Source organism: Lepisma saccharinum, chromosome 11, assembly GCF_977018435.1.
Source record: "Lepisma saccharinum chromosome 11, izLepSacc3.1, whole genome shotgun sequence".
Taxonomy (NCBI): Eukaryota; Metazoa; Arthropoda; class Insecta; order Zygentoma; family Lepismatidae; genus Lepisma; species Lepisma saccharinum.
The window spans coordinates 77,115,192-77,137,205 of record NC_139239.1 but is presented as its reverse complement, the minus strand read 5'-3'; the positions used below and the strand labels follow the sequence as shown (position 1 = coordinate 77,137,205).

The following is a 22,014-nucleotide window of genomic DNA, read 5'->3' as shown; positions in this document are numbered from 1 at the left end:
TATCTTACAACTTCCAGTGCAAAAATCTGTGCTCCATTTCTTGGAGATGAATTATGCCTTAGCAGTATAGTAGTATTTACTATAATTCAGCCACTCGATAGAGGGTTTTCCCATTAGGGTGACAAAGCAAACCTTGTAACATTCAATGGCTGAACACGTGAACAGCCTTGTTCATTGCGAATACATAGGTTAGTTCTGAGTGGCAAGAACTTAATGTTATAGGAATGCCTTTTCTGGAATTACAGTTATTTTCGTCATAATATTTTCTTCACAAATTTTAAGATAATACTTTTAGAACACACTGGTTTACACACCAATTTCTGCAATATAAGAGGTGATACGGTATAAAAAGGTACGGTGAGTTTTTAAATTTCCTGCAGTAAATGACAGTTTTCTTCAGTTAATATATATATTGCAATTTTTTGTATTTAGCCTACTTTTACGTCGCTTTTCTGTTCACTTTGTTTAACCGCAACTATGAGAACGCAGGGTTAATTTATTATGTATCATCTCTAACATCACATTTCTTCCCACTTTTGGCTAATCGCTACAATGAAGATGAATAACTACAAGCTGTATTCGAAGTCGGGGTGCAGGAGTACACCCCCCCCCCCCACACACACACACACACTACCACCAACTGCACAATCTAAGTATCACCCAACCAGCCATGATAAGAGACGAACTTTTTCTTCTGTCCCATCTCATTTCGAAAACATTCACTTGTCCCATCTCCTTTTATGAGACGGGACGGAACATGCCTCGTCTCGTGAGCAACACTAACATTAACAATAGAAGCATCCCCCTAGCTGTCCCCAAAGTCTCGAGCAAACATCCTCCCATGTAACAATTTCCAGTTCAATGAAATGTCACTCACAAGGAAACAGTCATGCCCAGGTCGAGAGTCAAACCTGGAACATGCGACTTCCTCAGATAAATCATGAATTTTGTGTATAATAATTACAACGCCAGTTCATTCCTGGTAATTCTGAATCTGCAGTTTGGTTTGCATATATAAGCAGGATAATATTTAGTTTTCGAGGGCTGTACCGTCGAAACGAGGAGTCAAATAATAATAATAATAATAATAATAATAATAATAATAATAATAATAATAATAATAATAAAAAATATTAAGAAAGGTTTTTTTTGTATTTATAATGATAAGCCTCTGCATACGTTGTTAATTCTATATTTTTCTAGACTTGAGACGAGAACGAGAATTTCCCTCCAAAACCGAGAGGGATGTTTATAAATTGAGTCGAGACTGTCAATGAGACATTTACAAATAAACACGAGACAGACATTTACAACTCTCAACGAGAACGAGACCAAGGCTGCCATGTCTCGTCTCGTCTCGATAGGATCCTTAGTGGTGAAGTTGTGAACCAACCAATTAATGCGTTCGGGGTAACGAGATGAGGCGGCTTTTTTCGCAGTAAAAAATTCAAAATAATTATATCGTACCATTTCAGTATGGGATATTGTTATACACATGGACGTATATATAGTTCACGGGGGGGGGTAGGGATGGATCAACTTTTGGTATGATTAGGGTTGCTTTATTTCGTAAGTGAAAATCCAGGACACTGCTGGCCGGAAGCGTGTTGGGGAGCATGGGGGGAGGGGATGTTGGACCCGACAAAGTTGTGTGTTCGTAGTCACGAAGTATTGATACTTTTCTGTTCATCTTGTGTCACTACGTTTTTAAGAACCAAATTTCTTTAATATGATTCGAGGGGGAAAAATAACTCATTTGATAGTCTCAATGCAGAAATTCCGAAACTATCAGGAAATTGCAGATATTGGTCTGCAGTCCCATCTGGTGTGTGGAATTACGAAATTTCCTTCCCGTCCTATACGTTTCTAAAGAAAGAGAATGAAATAAGTCCGAAGGATTTTTTTATGAACAAGCGGATAGAACAAGGAAACTGGTAATTTTAGTGAACCAAAAAAAAGAGGGGTGTTGGACCCGCTGAATCCCCCTTAAATACGCCCATGGTTTTACACATTATTTCCTTGTAATAATTATAGATAAACTAAGTATAGATATGTACTGTGCAACTAATGTAATCTTCTCAGTGTATTTTCTCTTATCTGCACAAAAATATTTGATCATAATTTGCGCAACAGAAATGGAACACAAACTGAAATTGCTTTATGGAAAAGAAAGTTAAATAGGCTTTATAAATAAATTGAAGAATGTGAAAATTCCTATTTTGCACTACATAGGTTACGGTAAATATCGATAAATATAAGTTTAAAAAATATTTTTGAGTGTCTGATCAGCAATCAATTTTATAAGCAATATTTTTCGCATGGCCTGAACGTGAGCAGCACGGATATTTTATAGAAGAATGATCAGCATAGCTTTCCTTTCTCATATCGCTCCTTCTTCCATTATTTAAATCGGTACAGATTTGTAAAACTGCTGCACGTGTTCGCTCACCGTGGGCTACCCATCCGGAACTGGACGCTCGAAGCAGACGACAAACGAGCTCTCCCTAAGGAGTGACGTAGTAACATGGCGGCGGCGTGTTTTCAGCGCAACGCTAGCCTCGCAACTTTTGAAGTCTCTTTTCTGCCTTAAACTGGACGCAGAGAAACGTGAGAACTTGCAGGGGTCATTTTTCCAGGGTGTAGTTTTTAAAATTGTTGTAAAGAAAATTGAGTGGAAATGTCCATTATAGCATCCATGAAAATCTTCGAGGAATCTATGCAGCAGATGATGGAAGTGCCAGGAGAAAGGGGCCAGCTGTTGCGGAAAAGTGCAAACGGGTAGTGAGTGCAAATGAGGACTTGAAACATTTGAAAACAATTTGTGATATTCTTAAAGGTGAAAATGCTGTTACCGAAATCAGTCCAGCTACATTAGCTTGTTCTATGTATGCTCCAATAACTTTTGTCGAAGTAGAAAGATCATTTTCTATTTTGAAAAACATTCTCTCTGACAGACGACTATCAATGAATGTTGAGAACTTAAAAAGCACCTTGTAGTTATGTGCAATCAAGACGGAGAAAATTGAAATGCTCTTCCCAATTTAGATTTTAACAATTTGCCAGAAATTATAGATAAAAGTAAGCGACTTCCAAATGTGCCTTTTTTCGGTTTATTTTGCCTTTTTTCATTTTTAGTGCCTATTTTCCACATTATAAATGCCTTTTTGCCTGCCTATTTTAACGAAAATAAATGCCTGAACTTCCGGGCTCTAGTTATAAGCTTACCCAACTACATATTAGAGGGAATAGAAAAAAATATCAAGGGTGAGTTTCCGTTTATTTAAGTTAAGTATCATTATACATAAAGTATGTAAAATATGTGCAAGTGAAGGAATATCATAAAGAGAACTACAGTACGTCTAGAGAAAAGTAGTATTGTCTATAAAAATGAATAGAACATAGATTCTTGTCTAGTTAATTACTAATGTAATAATTTTAAACGAAGGAGAGGAATGGCTAGTTGTTTAGGAGTATATGAAGGCAACTTGAAAACGCCATTTCAAACAAAACATGGATCTTATATTAGCTACTTGAAATTACCTTGGAAGCTTTTGTTGGTGAAAAATATTACCTGTAGATAGCTCTAATCCATTTTTCTCGGCTTTCTGGATGGTTTGAAAACGAAAACATTGTCACTGTTGACTCATTGTCGTAATTGCACACAACTACGAAATGGCACATCAAAAGTTACTTCTTGTACAAAAAACAAGAAAAAAACCCACTAAAACACTAAATGTAAGGCGAAAGCACATCCACCTGTAAAAGCACACGTTCACAGTACACAGCTAGAAGCTCAACTAAGTAGCATTTTTGCAGGGTGTGGAGAATTTCCACCCTCTTTTCGTCGACCCCCAAGGGTCTGCCTGTCACTACGTCACGAGGGAGAGGTTGTTGACAGAAATGGCCTTGAGTTCCAGTGGGTGATGGCTAGTGACGACCCAAACGACTTCAGGTTTAGTGTGCTTTATGCATAAACATACTATATATAGAGCTTGTTTTCGCAACCATTTCGTTGCGCTTTAATATATTAATTCTTAGGTTCAGGAGAATGTAATTTTTATTATCGATTTACACGAGAAATTCTTACCTTCATTGAAAATAACGTTTGAGTAGTTATCCCATCGATCTAAAATGTAAAGCTTAGGGCAACCAAATGACGAACGAAATTATTTAGGGATGCAACGGGGATGGCGCCGCCACTGGAAAAGTTTGGCAGTGAACAGACCCATAGACGAAATATTGGTGATGCCATTTTATAACTCTTGCTGTCAGTGGTTGGCAACGATGCTGATGTCTGAAGTGCAGGGAATGGAGTGTATTAGTATACTTTGAGTGAAGTACTTCTGATTTTACACTCCAAAAATGGAGTAGCGAGATAAATTGTACGACAGATATTCATAAATATTTAGTATTCCATAATGTGGAAGTGCCATAAATGTGGAAAACCTGTGTATTTCGGTGAGTTATTATTTAATGTTTACAAAACCTTATTTTTTCTGTCATACATAAGTTAGTAGAAGGAAGAACTAATTAATTAATTCAGTGTTATACATCAGTTGATTAGTAAAAGGAAGAACTAATTAATTAATTTAGTGTTATACATCAGTTGATTAGTAGAGAACTAATTAATTAATTCAGTGTCATACATAAGTTTATAGTAATGGTTTAGTCTGATGCATGTACCTTTGTAAAATAGCAAGTAGGCCTATCTGCAAATGTTATTCGACTAGGGTAAAATGTTCATCTTTATTTATCCTGAAATTGACCATTAGCAACCGATATACACATTAATATACTGTCTTTTTGCAGAGACTATACTTCAGTACAGTACAGTGCAGGGGTATATTGTACCCCCACATTTTTGAAGGGGGGTACAGTACCGCCTAAGCCGTGGATCCGAGTTGTACACCCTAAAATAATTTGCAAGACTCAAGGGGTAACAGTAGTATAAGCCGGAGACGGATTTCTTAAAATTTACAGGAGAAAAGATGAGAAAGTACTTACAGAATTGCGTTCTTGGGGACTTTCTGAAGCCGGGGAGATTGTTTTTTAGAATCGTGCAACGTATTTTGCCTGTAAATAAGGTATTTTTCGTCAATCATGCATCTCCGTTGTACGATAGCTCGTGCCGCCATTACCGTCCACTACGTGAATCAAATGTTCCGTGCGTTCAGTTATGTAACCCCCTCACAGTGTAGCAACCACGCGGAAGTTTGACAAGATGACATGTGAGTGTTTTTTTTTTTTTCCAATGTAAGGTAAGACTCTAGTTTACGTCCTTTTCCTAAGGAATACGTGTCATATATCGTTGGAAAGCTTATTTTATAAGGAATTCAACAACGTAAATCCCAAAGCGAGCAAAAATTTCCTGAACGAGTAAATCGAGAAAATCGATGTTGTCCGGATATGCGCAATTGAACGTACTGAGGAATTTTTTAGATAATGAAGCACATATTTAGGGGTGAAATTAGTGCTAATGGAACCTAACCTAACAGGCCTAACCTAACCTCGTAGGCATACCTCGACCCCGTGAATGGATAGTGGGGCTATCGTGAACAGAAAGTGTAAAAAGAAAAAGGTACTTACTCGAAGAGATGCTGGGTGCTGCACCACGATCGCGCATCGCGAACGCAAAGAAGCAATCACCATGCAGATAAGGACGCAAAGTAGAGTCTAGCCTCAATTTTCGCTTCAAAACCTTTCGTGAATAGTTTGTGCGGCATTTATCGGTTCATAAGTTTGGAAACACTGCACATCAGCTGACGATACTGCATATCAGCTGACGATAGACAACGTGAGTCAAAATTTGCGCGCCGAATTAGCAACGACCAATAAATGATTATAATGTTAAAAATAACGCTTTTTTTATGGAAAAAAAGTGATCCCCAGCTTGAAAAATGTTCCGCTATGCATATGAGGTAAGTAGCAATGATTTTTATTTGAAAACAAACGAGTTTAATGTGTCTCCGGCTTATACTACTGTTACCGACTCAAGGTACCAGTGCTATTGGTTCACAATTTTTTCCGCCTATTTCAAAGGTTGATTGATTCATTTGCATTATTTTACTTCACTTTTTGTGCCACTTTTGGCTAATTTGCGGTGATGGGAATGAGTGATGATATAATGAAATTGATGAATATACACTCTCAATCATCCATGCTCAGGCCGGGATTCAAATCCGGGCCCCCTGGCATCGTAGCGTGATGTCCTAACCACTCCGCCATGCGAGCCAGCGATGATACCAAAGATTTTGAGTGGCTAGAGAGGCCAAGAGAAACAACTCATTTGTCAAGATTTGTCCTGGTAACGGTTCAGATTGTTTTATCATTTCTCCTAGCACAAAGACTAATTATCGTAGAATTTTTTCACAGAAAGTTGAACCTTCCTTAAAGTATTGAGCACTGGGTAAGACTCTACGTCCTTTTCCTAAGGAATACGTGTCATATATCGGTGGAAAGGTTATTGTATAAGGAATTCAACAACGTAAATCCCAAAGCGAGGAAAAATTATCTGGAGGAGGAAATCGATAAAAAGCGATGTTGTCCGGATATTCGTAATTGAACATACTGAGGAAAATTTTCGATGATGAAGCACATATTTAGGGGTGAAATGAGTGCTTATGGAACCTAACCTAACAGGCCTAACCTAACCTCGTAGGCATACCTCGTCCCCGTGCATGGTTTTTGGAGCTAGCGTGAATTGTTTGTGGGGCTACCAGTGCATGGTTTTTGGGGCTAATGTGAATGGTTTGTGGGGCTATCGTGAATGGTTTGTGGGGCTATCGTTAACAGAAAGTGTAAAAAGAAAAAGGTACTTACCCAAAGAGATGCCAGCTGTCTGCAAGCACGGTTTTGAACGATGCTAAACGTATTTTACACTATCTACAAAGTTTTTGGAACCTGTTCTTCTTCATGCACCATACACACGCACAACACACCGCGGACACAAAGACGAGCCTACAGTGTTGTTAACTTCCACCGGTTACCACCAAAAGGCAATAAGGACGTAAAGTAGAGTTTAGCCGATCACTGTTTGGACTCGAAAGAAAGTTATTTGTATTGAAAAAAACAACTTGAAATTTACTTTATGCACTTCTCATGGACAAGATATTCTCCATCAACAAGCGACAGTAAATATCATAGAAGCGTGGGAATGAATGTAGAAGTAAATCGGAACGTTAGTAGAATGCATTTAGGGACTTTATTTTAACCTTCTAGCGGGCACGTTCATAATCGTGTCACCAGCGGGCACGTGACGCATTTTTTACGTCATTTAGTATCATTCATTATGAGCAAGGATTTTTATAATATAAACGTAAATTTTTTTGGGTCTACATTTATTTATATCATATCTGAGGTTAATATAAATGAAACATATTGAATTACAAGTTAGAATGCTGAAAAAAATATAAAAAATACAGTACGTAACTTATTACATATTTATAGCGCACCACGCTTTTCATCAGCAGGCGCGTGTCGTACTTTTTACGACAGATATTCCTGCTGAAAACCTAGATGTTACAAGTATTTTTTTTTCAGCATTCTAACTTGTATTTCAATATGTTTCATTTATATTAACCTCAGATATGATATAAATAAATGTAGACCCCAAAAAATTTACGTTTATATTATAAATATCCTTGCTCATAATGAATGATACTAAATTATTCACTGTCATATTGATTGACTTCTATATATTCGTCACTTAAGTCACTATCACTGTCCAATTCATGTGATCCCTCTTCATCAGAAGAAAGTTGAAGGATACGCTGAATTTTGCTTACGTCTACGTTTTGTCGACTCATTTTCAACAATGACCTGACGAAAACATTACAGAACAGGAGCAGGCGCGCAGCGCAAACTTTACGACACTGTGTTCTGATCTGAAATAAACAACAATTGACAGAGTATAACATATGGATTAGTAACAATGACTGCTAATATACAACACAAAATACCTCTTTGAGGAATACATAAAAAGCATAGGTCGACGAATTCAAAGGAAACACAAGAAAATTAAAGAAAATCACTTTTGGCATAAATTTTGCGCAGGCGCGACCGCTCGAAGGTTAATGCTAAGGGAACCAAACCTAACCTGCCTAAACTAACCACAAAAGCATATTTTGAACAAAACCTTAAGTAATCGCTAAAACTCTGCAGTATGTGTTAACAAACGTACATTGAAATCGAACTATGTAAAAATTCCATTCGTAACATGATGAAATTGCAATAAAACAAAAGGAACGTAGGCCTTTGTCCTTTTCAAAGGTTTGTTCACCTTTCCTTGTGACAGGTTGGGGTCCCGCACAAGAATTCCATGTACTTTTCCGAAAATGATGCACCCTCCTGGGAAGTAGCTGACAAGATCAAAGGCAGAGCTAAGGTGAAAGTGCTGCGCTCAAACATGATATTGAAGGCATAGTATAATTGCCTGGTGGTCAATGCTATGTGGAAATAATGGAAATCATTCATTGCCAATTCTTGATCCCAAACTCGTGGGTTAAGAACGTGACACTTTCAAAATAAGCATTTTTATAATGCTGGGCTCATTCCTGAGTTTCTGGGAAAGGGATGATTGTCACTGTGGGAGAGAAGATTGTGGATTTTCTTCTTGTGCACTTACACTTCTGTGTGACTGCTGCCCGATGTCGACACTGCAGTGACTTGCTTTTGTTGCAAATGACAGATAATAATGGAGAGCAGGACAAGTGGACATTAAATATATATCTGTATTTGTGTATATTTTTAGGTAATTTTCCTCCCTCCCCTTAGGGGGTTGGGGGGTAAATGTGGAATTATAGTGGAACACCCCCATTCGTTTTACATATTTGGATTCCGTGTTGAAAAAGAAGTATTTTTTGTTCAAAAAATTTTGTAAACAATTGCAACCTTGCACCTTCGAACATTTATAAACATTTGGTAGTTTCAGTTTCATGTTGTTCCCTTTATGTAATAACAGTTTTGGTTTCCGTTGAGAACATTGCAAAAACGAATTTTATTCAAAAAATGTGTGCAAAGAACTCAGCAAAAGAAAATTGTTTGCAATTTATGTTTTTGTGTAACAATAAATAATATTAATTTGTTCCAACTCTTTGGTTTCAAGGAACAATTTCATATGAACAACAAAATTAAGTATGTTACTACAAATTAGTTATCATTTGAGGTACACAAATAAATGTTTAAAGGAGCAAATGTTCAAAATGATGACCGTTCTCTTCAATGCATTTCGAAACACTGTGTCTGAAGCTCCACACCAAATGTCAGGAGTGATAGCAGGGACGTAGCTAGGTTGATCAGTTCGGGGGGGGGGCCAAATCTAAAATTTGTTCCTATGCAAATATTACCAGACAGTAAAGTTAAACAACTCTGTGTGATGCGCGTGCGTGCGCGCACGCACACACACACACACACATATGTTTTATATGTACATTATATTACATTATAATATTGCTTCATATATAGTGCATTGGTATATAAAACTACTACGAAGTGTATATAATATATATGTGAATACTGGAGGTCAAATAAACATTAGAGTTCAAGAATTTTCAGGAAGCAAATCAATTTATGAAAGTAGTACTATTAAACTATTACTTTACAGTTTTCTTAATGTATTTTACTTTCTGCCTGTCTCAATGACAACTTCTTCTTTTTTATCGAAACTACTGTGGAAGTGCTAAGCTGATTTCTTGACATCTGATAAATTATTCTGTGCAGGATTTTTCCTATTTAGCTATTCTGGAGAATCCTCCTGTGGATTGCATTATTATCTGTCAAGATATTTGATATTAAGTTTCCGGAAAGACAAAACTACTACATTTATTTTCAACACAGCTACAAATGCAACCATCATGAGGATTCTTCCAAACCTACAGGTGAAAGGGCCTCGCCGATGGTGTAGTGGTAAGGTCGTCGCCTTGTAATCAAGGGGTCCCGGGTTCGATATCCGGTGGAGATAATGGCACAGTGGTTCGGATCCCACTTTAAACTGTAGGTCCAGTCCTGATTAGCCTTTCTGTGCATAAAGTGAAGACAACAAATCAAACAAACGAACCTACAGATGAAATCTTACACATATTCATTTTTCAGAATTTAAGAAATCTGCTTAGCACTTTCAGAGGATAGATGTTTTTGAAAATTCCTCTCTGCTGAGACATGCAAAAATCAGTACAACGAAGCTTGTAAACACAGTTTTAAACTATATACAGGAGTCGCAGCTGTGGACTGTTGACACATTTGTGTTCGTGCTTACTTACGTAGCAATTGCTAATCTTGGAAGTTACATTCTTCAAAGAATGCTGTCGTTTCGTTTGTAATGCAAACGAGTCTATGACACGATCAACATTTTATGACGTTGAAATTTCTTGTTCTATGTTTATGGTTGCCAAAGCAGATGTTCTCTCTTGGTTTGATTTGTTTCTGAGGTAAGATTTTAATCTCTTGTGCACGCTAAAAGATCGTTCACACGCACAAGATGATACTGGTAACGTTAATGCTACTTGTAACAGCTCTGCTGTAATTGGAAAAATTGTTTCCGGCAAAGCTGAATGCAGGTCAGAAATGCTGTTTAGTGTGGTTGTTTGTTTTATATTATGAACATAGTTTTGTAGTACCTCAATCTCATGTTGGTTATATTTGATATCAAACTTCTGTGCGAAGGCTTGCGGTTTTCAGTGAATTCACACAAAGCTGCGCTGAATAGCATACTGTTTTTACTATAAAATCACTGAAAAAACTGTTATACCTGTTCTTTAATTGTAATACAATTCCACAACGAAATATTTTCATAATTACCATTATTAATTACAACTGAGAATAATTTCTATGTATCAATAAGCACAACACATTTTCAGATTTTAACTATTTAGTATTTTCAGAGCACTCCCGCATATAGTTTTAGTCATTATTTGGTGCCCTAGAACTCAATCGTTAGGGCGTCTGACTACCATGAGAAAGACCCAGGTTCGATCCCTGGCGGAGGTGAACCGGGATTTTTTCCCATCTGTTAAAGCGGCACGGGCGCCCACCCAGCATCATATAAAGTGGGTACATGGAGGGAACTCTGGCGGGTAAAGGCGGCCACCTTCGGCCGTGATCAAGAAAGTATGGAGCCCAAACTCCACACACTCTATACGCCTACATGGCGTGGTGAAAAGCACAGGGGAGCACTTTACTTTTTACATTATTTGGTATCCAGTATGTCATCATTAACAAAACATATTACATACACGCACACACACACACACAGTTTTTTGGGATAACAATTATAATTTGTTACTTATTAGAAACGCTTATATTGAGAGCGAAGCAAACTAGAAAAATATTACTAATTTCATATCTTTCATTCTTTCAAGCAAGCAATAACAATTTTACTTTCACGAGTCATCATGTAAGTAAACTGCTACATTTTCTTCGTCCTCTTGCATCTGCCCCGCCTCCCTCCCCCAAAGCCCTCCTGCCTCCTCACTCAAGTTATTCCTTGCTTGAGGGCACCGAGGTCATTGGACCGTTCTGGTACTTGGCTTCCTGGATAGAAGCAAAATCTAGCAGAATGAATAAAATGAATTGGAAACAAAGATTTACTGGGGAAGGGAAAATTTAACCATATTTGCGTATTGCCTTTCAGAAACTGTGCTCTCAAACAGCAGGGGTACAACCCAGGGATAAGTCTTCTCTACCATTTTATTGTCATTTCCTTCCCTTTATCTTCTCCATCTTTCCCTTGTTCCCTTAAAGGAAGAAAGACCGTTCGACAGGTGACGACTGTCCTCTCGCAGGAATATTTTATGACAGGCAGTTCAGAAAGTATTTGGGACGCAGTGCCACCTTTGGTTGTCCGCAACCTTCGCGCCAACATTTGTTGAACAAGCTTGTTGTATTGTCTCCATTCAAGCTTTGTGCTGGTCTTAGGACCGCCTTGTGCCTTGTCAAGACGTTGCTTTCCTGAAGATAGAAGATCGCCTTTTATTCGTATTTCTGGGCCTCCTCGATGGTGCAGTGGTAGCGTCATTGCCTTGTAATTAAGGGGTCCCGGGTTCGATACCCGGTGGAGGCACATAGTGGTTCGGACCCCACTTTAAACTGTAGGTCCAGTCCCCATTAGCCTTACTATGCATAAAGTGAACTTAAAACAATAACTCAATCAATCAATCGTATTTCTGGCTGCGAATTTAGGCAGGGACGTTATGATAACAATAATAGGACGTTACAAAATCATATTAATAATAGTAATAATGATGACGCCTTTAACATTGAAATTATTTTCAAATTTAAATTCTAGCAGTATTCCATCGCAAGCAGCACTTTACATTACGTGAGTGATTTGTAACTCTCCTCCAGACACAAAGGTACGCAGGATTTTCTTTCGGAGGGGAGGTGGAGAGAGACAATATAAAATATTTGGTAATTACCACTTTTGGGATTCCTTTTTAAAGTTGTTCAAAGAGAGGAATGGTATCTAGGGTCATTTTAGGGGGTGTGGGGGTTGCACTTACCAATTTGTTTTTTTCCCCGAGTTCTTTACAGATTTCATTTCAAAATTTTGTTTTTCTCAAAGTTTCGGGAGAGTTGTAGCCTCATCAGCTCCCCCATGTGTACACCAATGCCTCGAGATGTAATAGGAAAAATAGGACGCGTGCCACTTTTCTTTCGAAAATTGTGCACCTCTAAACTTGCACCCTGCATTATCGCAAAACGACGTTGGTGGTTTGTACAAGTGTCATGAAGACACTGACTTAGGTATTTTCACACTTTGTTTATTTCTGTCACAGTTCGTGTTATCAGTAGGGAGCGCGTTTATAATAGCCACAAACCATGCTAAATAGACAGGTAAATTGGCACCAAAAATGACAACTTCAAAAAGCCCAAAAGTAGGTAGTGAATATCAACTTGTTATTACCTTTTTTTTTCAGTTCATTTGTAAGTTTTCCTTCATTAATTGCCATTTACTTTTATTCTATGTATATTTTATTTTTCAAATTTTGTACCGCTTTTTTGTTACTTTTAGTTAATCGCAATGTTGACGATTATGAATGGCAATTAATGAAAGAAAACTCGCAAAGGGCCATCACAATTATATGTAATATGCAGAATATTATTAGCGACTCAAATATTCTGGTTTTTCTTGTTGTTTTTTAACATTCTCAAGAATAAATTCACATTTTTGCTTTATATTGCATATTTCTTATAACGACACGTTTACTACGGCGGGCCTCCCAGGTGTGGTTTACCACGTTACCTTATAACCAAAGAGTGCCAGGTTCAAGTCCCGGTGGAGGCACATTACACAATGGGTCGGAGTCCTATTGACATTATAAATCCAGTTCCAATTAATATATTTGAGCATAAAATTGACTTTAAACTATTTTTGATTACGATGACAAGTTATTGTAATAATGAAAGAAAATAATATCTCCTTCAGGATTCAAACCTAGGACTCAGTTTTACAGAAATTGTAATCTCTAGACCAGTGGTTCCCAAAGTGTGCGCCGCGGCACCCTGGTAGGCTTACGTGGCCGCCGCGTGATGTTCTAATATTTTCAATGAAATTCAGTCATCGATATGATTGTTCCAAATACATGTTCTTATTTTGTACTTGTTACATAAAAAATGTTTCTGAATTTTAAATATGTTTATTTTTTAACTTAAGGCAAGCAACGTAAGCACACTAACAGAGCGTTACAAGTGTTAGATAGGGCCTCCCCGGTGGCGTAGTGTTAGAGTTCGCCACCTTGTAATTAAGGGGTCCCGGGTTCGTTACCCGGTGGAGTCACATAGTGGTTCGGATCCCACTTTAAACTGTAGGTCCAGTCCCAATTAGCCTTACTATGCATGGACTTAAAACATCAATTCAGTCAATCAAAGCAAGTACTAGATAGGCCTACATTCATGACGTAGGCACTGTGGAAAAATCTTGAAACACGAAGGGCGCCGTGAAACGAAAATGTTTGGTAACCCCTGCTCTAGACAGTGGAGATTAGCTTTGTTCCTTCGTTCGTCAGTGCTGTATATATTTTTTGAAAACAATGCAAATATAGGTAAAAATTATTTCTCCATTCTGCGAGGTATCTGTAGACCGTTAACATCTGCTAGCAATGCCAACAATGCATTAGTGTACATGTTATTTTCTCGGCTTCCACTCTCTCCGACATTCATTCTAAACCATGGCATTACTTATTTAATTTATTCCAGTGTTCGTGGCGGAGTGGTAAGCGTAAAGGGCTACGAAATCAGAGATCCCATGTTCAAACCTCCACCAGCCATTGGTGACTCATTCTGTTTGTCTATGCTCCCATCACTTTTCCATCCGTCCATCATTCATCAATCCACATCGACTTGTCGTAAAAATTAACCTACGAGGTAGGAAAAAAGGTAAAATAGCCAAAATGGAAACCTATTGAATTTTAGCCACCTCAGTGGCTGAGCACGTTAGCTCCCGAATTACGATTTTGTCCCCAAATGTTTTATGTCCTCTTCATGCACAAATAGGAGGCCAATCAGGACTGGACGTACAGTTTAAAGTTTGATCAGAACCACTATGTGCGTCCACTAGATATTGAACCAAGATATATATATGGAATTATATGGTGACGACATTACCACTACGCGATGTCCTCCCCTGGACAGGCAGGCGTGTCTTTTGTTACTGTCCATTCATTAATTTCTTGTATCACCGTTGCATATCTTTGACGAAAATCAAAGTACATCCAGTGTTTGAATTAAAATGGGGGGGGGGAGTTTTTAATTTAATTCCTGACCATTTAAAGAATTTACCCTCATAAGTATATTCTAGATCATATTTTGCCATTGCTCAGAATTTGACGCAATCATTTCTTTCAATTTCAAGTAAATGTTACATTAATATCAACATATATATTGTCAGTTTCTGAACTAAATTTTACATTAAAATTAATACTGTTGTTGGTTTGCAAATTACAATATATATTTAATGAGAAAGTTTTTCCTGATTAATTTGCCTTCCTCTAAGAAATATAATTTTGATATTAAATAAAAGTCCACTGAGACGAGATCAGTGATTACTGAAACCTTGTACACTAATTGGAAAATTTGTGTTATTTACTTGGAACCCAAGAAATTTATATAAATCAGTCCGTATGTTTTAGATACGGGATTCTTGAAACCCCTCCCCTAGAGAAATTTCTGCCCAACGCAGTTGGCTTTCTGTCAGGTACAATTCTCAAAATTAGAATAGGAAAGCTGTGAAATTTTTCCCTCAGCATTTTTTCAATTTGAACACTGGATACAGACATACACATATTTCATTTTTTAAATTTAATCTACGAACATACACAAACACACACACACACACACACATATATAATTGTTTTACAAAAGTAATTGGTACTCACTTTGTAATTCGCCCACAGTTCCATGCATTTTAGATGGTATGACATTCCTTTGTGTTTCTTGATTTTTTCACATGCTTTCTTCCAGTTGCGCATCCCTATTTTCCTGAAATTTGGTTCTGCATATCCTGAATCTGTGCCAAATTTACGGCATGGAAAACAAAAGCATGAGTCAAGTTCCAGACTATATTCTAGCCACGGCGCAGATGCAAACCAGTGTTTTTGAAATGACCGCTTTCCGAACGTAGTATTTGGATAGTTTTGCAAAAGTGGTTGCCTAGGATTATCTACCCCAAGATCAGTAATTGTTTTCACATTAGTACATTCACTTGTTTGGTCTAACTTTGGAACGTCAGAACTTGGACCAACACCCTCTTCATTGCCGTCATCTTCCACATGTTTTGAGATAGTTTTAAAATATCCGGTTTTGATAAATTTATCCATTCAAGATGGAAATGCACAACAACGCTAGAACTCTTCCCACACATGAACAAATACACAGTGACCATAGGAACCCGATAGCAGACCTTCCTCGCAAGCAAAAACACAAAGCTAATCTGTGGCTCTGAAGCTGAAGCATAGAGCAATTTTAAATCTCAGAACAATGTCAGTACTGGAGAACTCTCTCCATAGCCTATGTCGCTCGACCACCTACTGTTGACCGCTCGGCCACGGCGGAGTCTTTGATTCCATCTGTATTGGAAGGGTCATTTGCAACAAAAGGGTCGGATCTCTGGTTTCCAGGAACTTAGGGCAAGGGTAATAACCTCAAAGCAGGCAGATTTTATGACCTTGGTTATAATCTGGTAAGCAAGGAAAGGGTGGAATTTTGCTGTCCTACATTTGCTTCCGAAGATTTTCTTCGGAACAGTGTTTCCAACTCTGCTACAAATTTACCAGAAAATAATATGTAGTATTAATTTAGGATAATTTTTAATCGATCAAAATTTTGTTTGCGGGGGCCAGAGTTACAACTGCCGGGGCCAAAGCCCCCCCAGGCCCCCCCCTAACGACGTCCCTGAGTGATAGAGCCACAAGCATCAATAATTTGTTGCCTCATGTTGTCTGGCGTTGTTGGAACTTCGTGGTAGCACTTTTCTTTAAGTAGTCCCCAAAGGCAGAAATCAGGTGACGTGAGATTGGGTGAATGATCTGGCCAAGAAACTGATCCTCCACGTCCCATCCATCGACCAGGAAACTTTGTGTCCAACATGGCTCGAGCCTGAATGGAGTAGTAAGCTGGACAACCATCATGTTGATACAACATGTTGCAGCGCTGGTGCAGTGGCAATTCTTCTAACAGCCCTGGCAGAATATTTACCAAAAACTCTGTGTACTTTTGTCCATTTAATGTGCCTTCAATGAAATATGGTCAAATCGATCGGCTTCCAATTATTCCGCACTAAACATTTACACTCCAAAGTCTTTGGTGTTCAACTTCTCGAATCCAATGCAGATTTTCAACAGACCAATAATGCATATTGTGTCTGTTGATATGACCATGGTTGGTGAATGACAATTCGTCAGAGAATAACACCGATGAAAAGAATTGTTCATTCATTTGCATCTGTTGCAGCGCCCAATTGCACAAATTTAAACTATTTTGAAAGTCTTCGCCATGAAGATCCTGGTGCAAAGACATACGGTACGGATGGAACTTGCAACTTCTCAGAATTTGCAGAGTACTGGTTTTAGAAATTCCAGAACCTAGGGATATTTGCCTTGTGCTGATGTGGGGATTGTAAGCAACAGCACTTAAAACATTAATTGCAGCCTCTTCATTTGTAACAGTTTTCCTCCTGGTCTTAGATTTTGGATGAATAGTGCCAGTTTCCGTGAATTGTTTCACTATGCGGTACAAAGTTGCAATGCCTGGAGTATCACGGTCCTCAAATCGATTGCTGTACCAAGTTCTTGTAGCTTCAACATTTTGATGTGCTTCACCGTAAAGCAGAATGATATCAACTTTTCATTGTATTGACAGACGCACCATTTTACAAACCTACTTCTCAATTCAACAAACGTGATACTGCTAAATCATTGGTACCCTGCCAAGATACAGGAGAGACATTTACATTATTTCAATCCAACACAAATAGTACGGGTAATCACATCTCAGATCCTTCGTAGATTTAATAAAACACAAAGTCACATTTTCACTAACATAACGGAAGCGTGGTGTTGAACGTCTTTGAAATATTCAAAGACTTATCCCTTCAAATCCATAGGTAATTGAAAATAAATAACAGCACATGACAATTCACAATCCACACTATTTCAATCTTCACGCCTGAACCTCCTCAAAAAAAAAAAAATACCATCGTAATTTCCCTGATAACCGAACATGCAATAAATGTACAAAAAGGTTAGACTTTATCTTGACATTATTGGTGATTGGACTGAACATTAAAAAAATCTACTTACATCACAGAGACTAAGATTAATAACAATAAGAATTAGAACAAACGGAAAGGTCATTAAGAAAAGAAAAAAACAAGTCAAATTTGTACAAAGGGGAACGACGTGTCATACACATCATCACTTACTTCACAATTGGCAGGTATCTCGATTTTCTGGTTTACCTTGACTGCCCACAGAAACATCCACACAGCCACAACCTCAATGCAACTTACACGAAAGCTTACGCACAAATGATATATACCAAGCGAACTGGAATGCTGCCTACATATCTTTCTCCAGCAGAACAGGATGACATTGGGTGTGTCTTCAAACAATTGTTCCAACAATGCCAGAAAACATGCGGCAACGAATTATTGATGCTTGTGCCTCTTATCACTCCTGACATTTTGGGACGAACAGTGTGGAGCTTCAGACACCGTGTTTTGAAGAGAACGGTCATCATTTTGAACATTTGCTCCTTTAAACATTTATTTGTGTACCTCAAATGATAACTAATTTGTAGTAACATGCTTAATTTTGTTGTTCATATGAAATTGTTCCTTGAAACCAAAGAGTTGGAACAAATTAATATTATTTATTGTTACACAAAAACATAAATTGCAAACAATTTTTTTTTTTTTGCCGAATTCTTTGCACACATTTTTTGAATAAAATTCGTTTTTGCAATGTTCTCAACGGAAACCAAAACTGTTATTGCATGAAGGGAACAAAATGAAACTGAAACTACCAAATGTTTATAAATGTTCGAAGGTTGCAATTTTTGTACAAAACTTTTCGAACAAAAAATAATTATTTTTCAACACGGAATCCAAATATGTAAAACGAATGGGGGTGATCCATTTGAAGTTTCAAATTTACCCCCACCCCCCATAAGGGGTGGGTGACAGAGATGAAATTTTTTGCGCCATTGACTTACCCCCTCAATAGTATCAAACTTTTTTTCTGTGCAATTTTTCGATTGGATGCATTCTGCATAAGATATTCCATACTATCATTATAAATGGACCACCCTGTATATATATATATGGAGAACGCTTTCCACATAGACGTTTGCCGTCTCACGCCTTCTTTCAGGTAGTGGACAGTCGACTGAGTGAAACAGGATCAGTGTTACCACCGTGGCAAGAAGTTGGAAGACCCCGAAGTGTACGCACACATCAGTTTGCAGAAGATGTGTTAACAGCGGTCGCAGAACATCCTGGAACCAGTACGCACGTTCTCGCTCGGGCAGAAAACACGTCTCATGTGAATGTTTGGCGAGTGTTGTCAGAGGAAGGAATGCACCCTCTTAAACTGCAGAAAGTACAAGAACTGTTACCTCGTGACTTTCGCCCTCGTATGGAGTTTTGCCAATGGTTGTTGCATCAGCTGGACACAAACCCTCACTTCGGGGCAAAGGTATTGTGGACAGATGAAGCCATTTTCACCAGGATGGATGTCTTCAATAGTAGAAACAGTCATGTCTGGGACTTTGACAACCCACATGCACTTTTTGTGGCCCATCACCAGCACAGGTTTTCAGTGAATGTGTGGTGCGGGATAGTACATGATCATTTAATTGGACCACACATTCTCCCTGTCGCCTGAATGGTCGCACGTATCATGCATTTCTTAGTGAGGTTCTGTCTGAACTGTTGGAGACCGTACCTTTGGCACTGCGGCAAGAAATGTGGTACCAACACGATGGTGCACCAGCTCATTTCGATCGTAATGTACGACATTTCCTGCATGACGTGTTTCGCAATGGGTTCATTGGTAAGGTTGAGCCTGTGCCTTGGCCACCGAGGTTGCCAGATCTCAACCCTCTCGATTTTTTCTTCTGGAGGAAATGAAAACCCTCGTATACGACACACCTGTCACATCAGCTGAGGACCTCGTTGCTCGCATCAACGTCGCCGCCGCGACGGTAGCTGATACACCTGGCTTGTTTGCTCGTACTCGACAATCCTTGATTTGTCGCTGTCATCTCTGCGTAGAAGTAAACGGCAGACATTTTGAAAACTGTCTGTGATTATTGCCCTCGGCAAATCTCAGTGAGAACACTCTTGGTATTGCTCCCCACCCCTTTTGTGTGGTGAAAGTGACATCTTCAGTTGGTGTACAGTGACACGGACTGTCTGTGCGTAAGATATTGTAGCATTTGTTGTTTGTTGTGTGTGTGTGTGGGGGGGGGGATATTACGTAGTTGTCGCGTGTAAAAATACACGTTGTCGCAATCATATGATATTGTGTTTTTTTTTCTTCCTCCTGGTGGAGTAATGTGTCTCTCGTATGCCACGTGACATGATTCGTTCATTCCTCGCGTGTAACTGGGGTATGCAACCGTGCTCAACTTTTCGGATTTTGTGTTCGGTGCTCATGTTTTGATGTTTGAGGTCGGGATGTGTTGTCTTTAACGCATTTCTCATTGTCACGGTCCTTCTTGCTGCGTTACATACCCTTTCCATGCATTGTTCTTGCTGGAAATCCCCAATTCCTTTGAGGACTCCATTGCGCATGCGTGCAGTGAACTTTTCATAGTGACTTCCGGACTGAGCACATACGATTCCTTTATGATTCCCTTGGAACCGCCTCTCTATCTGTGATAGTATTCGTCCCAGTTAGGTATGACGTTCACTTTGTCACTTTTTGCGAGGCTCCTATCTCGGAAACGAAGCCTCAGTCGTAAAAATGGAACTTAGACTTTTTGCTTGTTTTCGTGTGAGGAATCACCTCCCAAGCGTTGTAAACGACCTTTAGAAACACCCTGTATATATACACCATAACATACCACTGATACCACCATTTGCCAATACCTTAATCAATTCCAACCGATACTGATACTTGGCTAATTCCAGTAAAATAACAAAGGCTATATATATTTGTTTTAAAAAATTCTATAATCAGGTAAGTGAAAGCTTTTTTTTTACTGGCACTTTCTAGTTTGTATTAATGTTCACAGTTTACAAGGTATAGAAGTAAATTTTACATGTGTGTTCCAGTTAAATCTTCACTATAATCTTCACACAGCAAACCATATGAGTATTACGTGGTCAATTAGCATTTCTGACATCACAACTTTGCTAGCACGAACTTGCACTTCAAAGTTATATGTTGACTATTTAGATTTACTGAGACTTGCGAGCAACCAAAAAGTACTTTACAGATCTTTTAACATTTACAAATCCCTACTTTTAATTCCTTTACTAAAGATTTTCTGCTGTACTCATTAAGTAAATGTGTGGTCGCACTTGGTGAACACAGTCATTAATAATTGTAATAATGACTGGTACTGCTTCAGATAAATGCATAGCCAAATTATAAGACATCAGTGACAAAGATCAAGTTGTATAGCTTTCCACTAATCTATATTGGCTAACGGTTCCGATTGTTTTATGATTTTTTTTCAAATTCTTCTAGCAGAAAGACTAATTATCATAGAATTTTGGAAATCATTGTCTCACGAAATTTGAACCTTCCTTAAAGTAATGAGCACTGTTTGGGTTTGAAAAAAATGGGCATAAGTTCCTCTTCCTTTATTGTGATTTCATCATGCTACGAAGACAATTTTAACATGGTTCGATTTTGATTTACTTCTGTTAACACATACTGGGAGTTTTAGCGAATACTTAAGATTTTGTTCAATATATGCTTTTGTGGTTAGGTTAGACAGGCCAGGTTTGGTTCTCTTAGCATTAAAATAGTCCCTAAATGCATTCTACTAAGGTTCTGATTTACATCTACATTAATTTCCACTAGTGTACAATACTTAGTCGCTTGTCTATGGGAAGCGCACATGCTTGCGTAAGGTCATTTTTAAGTTGTTTTTTCAACATAAGTAACTTTTTTCGACTCCAAACAGTGCTCATTACTTTAAGGAAGCTTCACATTTTGTGTGACAATAATTGCCAAAATTCTGCGATAATTAGTGTTCCTGCTAGGAGAATTTTTAAAAAATCATAAAAGAACTGGAACTGTTAACAAAAAAAAGTTATTTATGTTGAAAAAAAAAAACTTAAATATTACATTACGCAAGCATGCTCGCTTCCCATGGACAATGTATTCTTCGTTGACAACGACAGTAAGTATCGTAGACTAGTGGGAATTAATGTAAAAGTAAATCGGAATCTTAGTAGAATGCATTTAAGGACTTTTTTTTAATCCTAAGAGAACCAAACCTGACCTGCCTAACCTAACCACGAAAGCATGTATTGAATAAAATCTTCAGTAATCGTTAAAACTCCACAGA

The 22,014-nt window shown here is 38.2% G+C and overlaps 1 protein-coding gene across 1 annotated transcript in view; it reads left to right on the top strand.

The window, feature by feature from the left end:
* Positions 1 to 4,294: 4,294 nt before the first annotated feature.
* Rassf (Ras association family member) overlaps positions 4,295 to 22,014 on the top strand; it is a 43,706-nt gene continuing 25,986 nt past the window's right edge. Inside the window, exon 1 of the mRNA XM_083131447.1 lies at positions 4,295 to 4,458. Within this exon, the coding sequence (XP_082987573.1) occupies positions 4,419 to 4,458 (40 nt within the window). The 5' untranslated portion in view covers positions 4,295 to 4,418. The remainder of the gene's footprint in view (positions 4,459 to 22,014) is intronic.